The sequence below is a fragment of the Lepisosteus platostomus genome, chromosome 21 (assembly GCF_059453375.1).
Source record: "Lepisosteus platostomus isolate fLepPlt1 chromosome 21, fLepPlt1.hap1, whole genome shotgun sequence".
In the NCBI taxonomy this organism is placed as follows: Eukaryota; Metazoa; Chordata; class Actinopteri; order Semionotiformes; family Lepisosteidae; genus Lepisosteus; species Lepisosteus platostomus.
The window spans coordinates 18,047,133-18,056,423 of record NC_142631.1 but is presented as its reverse complement, the minus strand read 5'-3'; the positions used below and the strand labels follow the sequence as shown (position 1 = coordinate 18,056,423).

The 9,291-nt window shown below is 44.9% G+C and overlaps 1 protein-coding gene across 4 annotated transcripts in view; it reads left to right on the top strand.

Annotated features, from left to right (window-relative positions):
- The first annotated feature begins 236 nt into the window (after window positions 1–236).
- nup214 (nucleoporin 214) overlaps window positions 237–9,291 on the top strand; it is a 59,343-nt gene continuing 50,288 nt past the window's right edge. For 2 of the 4 annotated variants that reach the window (XM_088614703.1, XM_088614701.1), the window contains exons 1-16: window positions 239–496; window positions 1,160–1,355; window positions 1,890–2,041; window positions 2,433–2,631; window positions 3,040–3,110; window positions 3,489–3,552; window positions 3,982–4,085; window positions 4,417–4,523; window positions 5,107–5,173; window positions 5,563–5,689; window positions 6,027–6,185; window positions 6,565–7,033; window positions 7,539–7,678; window positions 7,924–8,018; window positions 8,217–8,306; window positions 8,991–9,140. In XM_088614703.1, coding sequence (XP_088470829.1) covers window positions 455–496; window positions 1,160–1,355; window positions 1,890–2,041; window positions 2,433–2,631; window positions 3,040–3,110; window positions 3,489–3,552; window positions 3,982–4,085; window positions 4,417–4,523; window positions 5,107–5,173; window positions 5,563–5,689; window positions 6,027–6,185; window positions 6,565–7,033; window positions 7,539–7,678; window positions 7,924–8,018; window positions 8,217–8,306; window positions 8,991–9,140 — 2,232 coding nt within the window. In that variant the 5' untranslated portion in view covers window positions 239–454. Of the gene's footprint in view, window positions 497–1,159; window positions 1,356–1,889; window positions 2,042–2,432; window positions 2,632–3,039; window positions 3,111–3,488; window positions 3,553–3,981; window positions 4,086–4,416; window positions 4,524–5,106; window positions 5,174–5,562; window positions 5,690–6,026; window positions 6,186–6,564; window positions 7,034–7,538; window positions 7,679–7,923; window positions 8,019–8,216; window positions 8,307–8,990; window positions 9,141–9,291 lie in introns of all 4 variants that reach the window. The other 2 variants (XM_088614702.1, XM_088614700.1) reach the window with 2 other exon arrangements.

Sequence of the window (9,291 nt, the reverse complement as noted above, 5' to 3'; positions counted from 1 at the left end):
GTAGCAAGTATTGTCACACACACAATATGTATTTTAGCTCATCAGTTTAAATTTTCTAACAACATTTTCCTGATACATTACACTGTAACTTTCCTGAGGAATTCAATTTTCCAGCCAGGACAAGAGGTTGAAAAGTTTTACATGCACAGAAATAGCTAATGAAACACTTTTAATTTTTTAAATCAATTTTAGTCATGTTTAACACGACATCGTGACGGATAATACAGTGAATTGATTTTCTCAAGGGGAGGCGCCATAGTTTTGAATCTGTGACGTAAGACATGCGACGGATGTGTTGATTCTCAGTCGCACTGAGACAGAAGCCATGATGGTGTCAGAAGACTCATGAAACTATTGCGAATTTGAGTTTCAGACTACTTTGAAACTTAAAACAGTTGACTGTTTTTCTCCTATTGCATTTATTAATTTGCCGTTGCTTTTGCGGTGATACAAGATGAGCGACGATTTGGACGCAATTCCCGAAAGGGAAATGAAGGTAAGTGTTTGAAAATTTGTGAAGCTTTCAGTTTACATTGGTCGATTTGCAGTACCAAGTGCACGACATCTTCGTGGTTTGCCTCTCTTAAGACTTTTGCCGTGGTTGAGTGACAGCTGTGATTGTCGAAACACGATAAAGCTATTCTTAAAAAAGTATTTAGATACTCCTGTCACACTTTCGTATGTCTAGAATGTATTTTCTTATTTTGTAATGTGCTATTTGCCTTAGAGTTATAAGATATTTTTAAGTTAAGCATTCAAATTATTTTCTTGATGAAATGTTAGATTAGGCTTTACGTTTTTTCTATTCCATACCCATTATCTACGAGGATGCCGGCAAACATTTGAGCCTGTGTTGTTTTCACTTTCATTTCTTCGTTTCGAAAGTTCTGAATTTATCGTATACATATGTCAATCCGTCTTATTCCTGCTGGAATGGAAGGTGGTGCTATTTAATAATTTTGCAAAAAACAGATCTTGTTCTTGTGGAATGCTGCCTCTGCGACTGAGGGATAAACTTCATGTCTGAGGTCCACAGACTGTAACGTAACTGTACAGCACTGTCAGTGTCTGTTACTTCAGTAAACAGTTTTTACAAGAGACTTTAAGGAGGACAAAGAGTTGGTGCACGGCTTAAATGCTTTTTATTTGTTGTTTGCAGGATTTTCAATTTAGGCAGATGAAGAAGATCCGCATTTTTGACACCCCAGAGGAGTTGCCGAAAGAAAGGTCTAGCCTGCTTGCAGTTTCCAACAAGTATGGGCTGACTTTTATAGGCTATGACACGGAGCTCAAAGTGTTCCAAACCTGTGACATCGTTGCAGCAAACCGGATTGAGGGCAATCCCAACGAAATAGGTACAGTGTGACTTCAGAGGGTGTTTACTTCTGAGCAGAGTGTGAACATGGATCATAGCTGATTGGTTTCCAGTTAGATTTAAACAATATAGTCAAGCCAGAGAAAATCCTTGCACTTGCCTGTATCAAATTCAGACTTAGGATCTGTACCCTAACATTTTGGTCCAAAATTGTATAGCTCTCTAAAGCCTGTAAAATAATTTTGAGTACTCTTGCATAGACAGGGTGCAGTAAACAAATGCAATATTAAAAACATTTGTTTTTGCTTTACCTGTATGAATTTAAGAAGATTCCCACAGCTCTAAACCAAATCAGATTGCTGTGTTATAGGAGCCTTATGTGTATCCTTGTGCACAATCTGTAAAAGATTAGCATAACTTGTGCTTTTAGTTGTATACAATACTCGTGATAATTATATTTTGATCAATTATGTTATCAGTTTTGTGTTGCTATGGTATGTTCTTGTTTTGCAGTTTTATTGTGGCTGTGTTTCATGTTGATGCAGGAATTCATCTGGATTTCTCTGTTTTTCAGTGGAGGGTGTAAAAGGCACAAGCGTTGCTCTGGAATCTCCTGTGCACCATGTGGCTCTGAGCTGTGACGAGCTCACCCTGTCTGTGTGCACGCTGTCCGCTGAGGGGGGGGTGAAATTGTCTTTCTTTGACGTCCGAACTCTGCTCAATAAGGTAGGCTTTCTGCACTGAAAGCTCCTTCTGTCATCTCGTCTCCCTGGAGCTTTAGAGGAGGTTTTCTGTAAAAGAGCTTTCAAGCATTAATGGGAAAAATAGCTTTCCAGCAGAGGATGGAGACGAGCATGAACCACTGTAGTTGCATGTTTCTTAAAAAAGACTGCGTTTGACTGCAGCTTTATAACACAAAGCAATACATCCTCCCCGCTGGCAGTGAACAGATTCCCCACCTGTTGGCAGCGCAGCTCACTTGAATAGCAGCCCTGAGGCTGAGTGTACCTGCCGTATAGCCTGTCATTCAGTGCCAGCGCTCGTGGCAGCTCCAGCTTTAACGTCAGGAAGGAAGGAGAAGGTCACCGCGTTGACGTGGCCGTGCCTCTCCCCTCAGGCCAGGCCAGAGAAGCTGCCGTTCACCAGCCTCAGGCCGGCCGTGCAGCCGGGGACCTCGGTGAAGGACCTGAAGTGGAACCCGGCCCTGCCCTCCCTCCTGGCGGCCTGCCTGTCCGACGGCAGCATGCTGGTTCTGGAGGTCCTGGACAGCGCCAAGCTGCAGGCTCAGCTGCCCCCCACTGAGGGAATCACATGTGGTGAGCGTGCTCCTCCGTGGCTAATCCGCCCCAAGATTAGTGTGCTCAGCCCATTAAGATGAACAGATCTGTTTAATGGGTTGTGATGCAGGTGCAAGGCCTTAAAGCACTGTTGTTGTATTGACATATCTAAAGTTACATGTACCGTGTGGTAGGGAGAGAGAGAGATTTCCCTTCATCTCTATTTTTGTGATTTGTCAAATTAATATTCTCCTTTATCAGTTGGTGTTGCTCAGTTAAAGGTTGTCAATCCTTCACATCAATGTGTTGGATAAAGCTTGTTGAAGTGATACTGTGGTGAACAGGTTGCACGTAGGGTGTAGAAAGAAAAAACAGTATTTTCCCTGATATTTTTTTAAATATTTAAATGAAGTTAATTGTTTTTTGCGACGCTTATTTTTCATCCAGTCTGCTGGAGTCCCAAAGGCAAGCAGGTGGCTGCTGGAAAGAAAAATGCCACTGTGACCCAGTATTCCCCTGTAAGTTTGTTCACTCATGCAAAAAGGATAAAAAATGCATTAATAATAATTTCTTGCACTGATTCATTTAAATGGCGTCTTGATCTACTTCAGTTTATAGAGTTAAAAGATGCAGCAAAAAAGCTGGATATTTAATACAAGTTAAACTTAATATCTGTTTTTGCACATTTCTTAAAACAAGGCCACAAGGCTGAAACATTCATTACCAGTAGTACGGTATAACTTAACTCTTTTGAAAACCAAGGCAATTTTTTCTCAATTTAATATTATTCTTTTGTGGTGTTCTCAATATGATATGAAGTCTGTTGCCACAAGAGTCATTTACTATGAGATTCTTTCCTGATTTTAATATATTTTAAAAAATGTTTTTTTTCTTAGACCCTGCAAGAGAAGAAAGTGATCCCCTGTCCACATTTCTACAGTTCTGACAATCAAGCTAAAGGTTAGATGATCTTTTTCTTGACGATAAAGTACGCAGCTGATGCAAAGCAAAATGCTCACCATGGAAAAGATCTAAGAGAAATTCAGTGAAGCTGAATTTGGCAGCTCATTAAAGCAATTCTTCTACATGCGTTCCTAAAGCCCCATTTCTATTGATTTACTCATGTATTGCTGATTAAATGCTTCATAAAGAGGCTTACAGTTCGATGTAGTAAGTGAGGATTAATCCTTCTGGTTTTATTGCCCCTTAGACTTCATTGATGCATCCCTGGAAGCAGCAGTGATATTTATTGCCAGTTATAAGTATCTGGTTCAAATAAGTGACAAACAAGGACTAGAATTACATGCCCTGGAGTTAGTATGTATCCCAGTCTTGTTTTGTGTTTTTCGAAGCGCAGCTTTCCTGACGTGAGTGTTTTTGTCTTCTCAGTGCTGGATGTGCTGTGGCTCAGTACCTATGTGTTTGCTGTGGTGTACACGGCTGCCGACGATGCCTTGGAGACTCCCCCAGACCTGGTGGTGGTCTCCCTTCCTGTACGTACAGAAGGCGCCCAGTGTGCCTTACCTCGCTTTTTCTATTGTCTCATTCCCAGGTCTGCTGAGTGCTAACCGCACCTATAGGAAGTTTAAACACAGGAACTTATTTACATACCACGGATATGCATACATACCACAAACTGCGTGACATTAATAACACCCTGCTGAGTTGTTTCTCATTACATCTCAATGGCAGTCACTGCTGACTGAGGATTAATTTTGGAATCAAACATCGCAGGGAAGGTGCGACTTGAAACAGTGTTTTGCTGTATGGTTTATCTGCAGTCTGAGGTTATTTCGGTGTGCTGTTTTCTTCTGTGCTCTAAAGAAAAAAGATGAGAAGCGAGAGGAAAGGTACCTGAACTTCAACGATATTGTTTATGGGTCCTGCGCCGAGAGACAGCACCATTACTTCCTGAGCCACGTAGAAGACTGGTGAGCTTTATACCTGGGTTTAATGTAATATTAATCTGATTTTGAGGTTTATTTCCAACAGAAAAGGGTACTGTATAATTCTACCTCCTTTCATGCTTGGGGTTTTGGGCAGCCTGGTTGGTCTGTCTCCAGTCAAATTAAAGTGTAATATAAACTACTTTTTAATTTTTCAAAGCCATTTCAATTTATTTTCTGTGCTCCCAAACATTTTTTTTATTTGCACTGTAAAACACAAATTAAATGCACGTCACACAGGAGTTATATTGCATTCTGAAAAGGGTAAGGAAGAAGAACACGGCAATTTGCCTGCATAGTCTTGTACTACACCTGAAGAAGCTCCACAGCTAAAACATTGTTTTAGTTGCACTTTGTACTTTTTGGCATGAAATTGACCTCTTTCTGTTCCTTTGAGCTCACCTGCAGACACAGATCCACTCTCAAGCCCCTTTCTTGAGCCATGTGTCTGTTATAAACGCTTGTTTTGCTTAAACGTATACTCTGACTTTGTGTGCAGCTGTGGAATGCATCTTTGTAATACAGTTTGTGATTCTTTTTTAATTGACAATTTCTCCCATTTCCACAGGGACATAGTTCTAGCAGCATCAGCAGCCTCCATTGAAGTCAGCATCATCGCCAAGCAGGATGACAAGGTATCAGCAGCCGTTTTAGTCAGATCGTCGCTGGATTGCCTGTCGTACCGAAACATGCGAGATATAAGCGCTTCAGAAAGTTTTCTACAAGGCTGTGGCCTGAGATCTTTCATCAGAGATGGTGCTGGGATAAACAGCTGAATTTGGAATTGTATTTTGTAGAGATTTAATCCAAGGAATCTGATGAGGTTTTAAGGTGGAATTGTTTACAGCGCTAACCTGTAAAATGTGGCAAAGAACAGTGTGAATTTAAAATGACTCCTGTACTCTTCTTCAGGTTCTGTGACGTTGTAGATAAAGAGTTTTATTGCGTGTGGTGTTTAGCCATTCATTTCTTAGCAGTGTGTGACACTGCTTTATTCTGGTTTTGTTTGTCACCTTCTCCTCAGACAAGCTGGGAACTGTGGCTGTTGGAGGATGCCAGCAGGGCTGAACTTCCCGTGACGATGAACAATGACGACACCCTGCCCCTGGGGGTGGCCATCGATTACACCAGCCAGGAGGAGATCCCTATCAGTGAGTGCTTCATCTTAATGACCGGGACTCTTGTGTCTTTGGGTCTAATTTTAAAACCTCTTTGGGGGGCCAGGGGCTCGGCTCATGAAGACGCTACGCTAGAGCTCAGAGTGTAGTTCTGAGTCTGGTACACACCAGGAGCCGACTTACTCTGTGACAGAGTTTCCCAGGAAGCGGCGCCTAGTTTCTCTGAGGGCAGCTGAAGGCTGACATCCATGTCGCAGAGACTTCTGGGAACTGTCAAGCCCAGTGGATAAACAGTTGGCGATTCCGATGTGCTTTGTTGAACACAGAAAATAATTGGCAGTTTTAAGAATGTCACTGCTCTCTGTTGCAGGTGAGGAGAAGACACTTCCTCCGGCCCCAATCCTGATGCTGTTGTCCACTGATGGGGTTCTGTGCCCCTTCTATCTCATCAACCAGAACCCAGGGGTGAAGCAGCTGTGCACTGTGCCAGTCAGCCTGCCCGTGGAGGGCGAGAGGCAGCCCAGCGCCAGTGAGTCCTTCAGGGTTTTTAATGCAACAGCTTACTGCTTTGAACGACGCATTTCAAGGTTGATGAGGGCATAGTATTGTCTTGTATTCCTACAAAGCAGACGTTTATAATCAGTCTGTGTTGGTGAGGCATACATGCATCAAAATATGAACCTTCTTGGCAATTCCAGCACTAATCCATTCAGTTTTCTCGAGGGAAATGAGCAGAAGTGGACCCTAGATCTTACTGTATTATTTATTATCACCGTACTAATGTATGGTCAGTAACACATCATCGCCTCGGCCTCACAAGCGTCATGAGCACAAAAGAGCATTTGTTTCTTTTTCCATCCCTTCTCGACCCCTAATCTTTGTTTTTTATTTGGCTGATCTTGCTGTAGGTGCTGGCTCTCCTCCACCTTACAGTGCAGGTATACCGGCAGGGCCTCCTGCGCTCAGGCCTCCGGCCTCGACCCCGGCTCCCGCCTCTGTGCTGTTTACCCCAGCCGGGCCCCCTGCTGCGGCTCCGGGCCCCGGTGGCGGTCTGGGCTCAGGGTTCTCCTTCGCGTCCGCCGCGCAGCTCCCCACAGCCCCCTCCGCCCCCTCCGCCTTCTCTCTGGGCTCCCCGGCCTCCTGCAGACCGGGCCCGGCTGCCCCCTCGTCCGGAGCTGCAGGCTTCTCCTTCACCGCCGCGGCCCCCAGACCCCTGTCCTCGGCCCCCTCTGCCTCGGCCTTCTCCTTCAGCGCTCCCGCAGCGAAGCCCGCGGGCGAGAGACCCTCCGGGCCGCCGGTCGGCTCCTCGCCCCTGGGCGGCTTCAGGAGCGTCCCCGAGCCGGCCACGCCCGCGGTGAAGACGAACCTCAGTGAGAGGTAGGGTGGATCGGGGCTGAAAAGTCTCACGGCAACTAATTAAATGAGTGTAATTGCTTATTTAATTTGCTTATCTGTGTAAGTAAGAGACATTTAACCAGGGAAATAACTTCCCATGGTCATTAAAATCCCTGGGCGTTTCTCAGAAAGAGTAGGGGTGTTACCCTGGTGTCCTGGCCAAGTTTCCCCCTGGTCTTTACCAATCATGGCCTCCCATCTCTGAACCAGCTTCATTACTCTCCTCTCCTCCCCACTGAGAGCTGGTGTGTGAGAGGACTGGAGCATCATCCAGGTGGGGCTGCACACTGGTGGGGGTGGTGGGGGAGTCCCCATGACCTGTAAAGCGCTTTGAGTGTCCAGAAAACTATTGTTATTACAAGTTTTTTTCTTTTCTTGTGGAGAGGCTCTAAGGGTTGTAGACGAGCTATGAGTCTTGCTCACAGTCCACAGACAGGGAAAGTGAAGACACTGCCCCTGGCGATCACAGTGCGTTTCTCCTGTCCAGGTTTTCGGCTGTGGACACTCCTGCCCCAGCAGCAGGGGGCCCTCAGCAGTTCTTCACCCCCGCGCCCAAGGCCAGCTTCCCGGGGCCGGTCAACCAGTCCACCCCATTGCCTGGCTCCAGCAAGGCTGCCGCCAGCTCAGGTGTGCTTCTTAAATGCTATTGCTATGTTGCTACATTAATTATTTTGATTTTAAATACATATATGTGCTAAAGGTGAAGAAATGTGTTAATTGACAGCTAATTGTTTTGGTTAAGTGTTAAGAAATTGATGGTTCATGCCTGACCTTTGACACCAGATTGATTGTGGCTTTCCAGGGCAAGACATTGCCATTTCTTTGCAGAGTGTGACTGTAGCGATTTTACTGTGCTTCTGCCCTCTGTCCAGTCCCTGCCCGGCAAGCACAGACTTTCACACCCACGCCGGTGGTACAGAAGCCAAGCTCCTCTGCTCAGGCCCCAGTCAGAACAGCCACTCCTCAGGTATGGCAGTGCTGTGACCATGGACTAAAACCGTTTATTTGAAGAGATGGTATCTTTTGTTTTCCAAGTGCTGAATTATTATTTTCAGTTTAGGATCAACAAATATTTTTAATACCAACCCCTAACTGTTGAGAGCTGACAATCGTCTTGCATCTGCATGCATTCTCAAGCTCACCTGAACGCGCACTCTTTCTCCAGCAGACCCCCGTCTCAGTCAAGACTCAGCTGGAGAAACAGCTGCAGCAGAGGAAGGATTCTGACCCCATCATGACAGGAATACTGGAGGAGGTAAGGACTAGATAAAACCAGACCTGCGCAGAAAAGGACAATTAACCAAATTTCAGATTTTTTTTTTGTGAGTATGCTTCACTTTAATTTCAGGTCCTTGTAATATACTATAACCCTTCTAGTAAAAATGGATGTTTTAGCAGAGTCTCTTTGTTAACAAATGCTAAGCAATGTGAGTGAAGAGTTGCATTTAAAACTGTTTTTATTTCACATGAATTGTATTGGGGAGGCACACTGGCACAATGGTTAGCATTGCAGCCTTGCAGCGCTGGGGCCCTGGGTTCAGTTGCGGACTTGGGGTGCTGTCTGTGTGGAGCTTGTATGTTCTCCCTGTATTCACGTGGGTTTCCTCTTGGAGCTCCAGTTCCTCCCACAGTCTTACTGATGTTTAATTGGCTTCTGGGAAGGTTGGCCCTGGTGTGAGTGTATGCGTGTCTGTTTCTCTGTGACTGCTCTGCAATGGACTGTGGTCCTGTCCAGGGTGTATGCTCCGACTCCCTGGCAACCCCGAATTGGCAGTTAGGAACTCTCTAGAAGAAACTAAGAAGTTAGAAAAGGAATGAATCAATGGAAAGGGCAGAAAATAATGTAATGTCTTCTAGCTTTATTTGTGGTGAGTGTTTTGACCCCTACTTGACTGTGTAACTCATGTAGGTGTTTTTGTTTGTTGTGTGTACCATGTAGATCGCTCACTTCCAGAAGGAGCTGGATGACCTGAAAGCTCGTACAGAGAAGGCGGATTTCAGCGTGGGCAACCCAGGGCAGATGAAGGAGCTGAGGAATGAATCGGAGGATCTTCACACCTTCATCTTGGAGATCAAAGAGACGACTGAGGTGTGCATATCATTTCTGGGGGAAAAAATTGCATCTTAAAACTAGATTAATAAGAAAGAGCAGAGAAAGCAGAGTCACGAGGCTCAGGATTTTACAGCAGTGCTAAGAAACCTAGTTGGGCTGATAAGGAATCCTTCCACATCCAGACTGG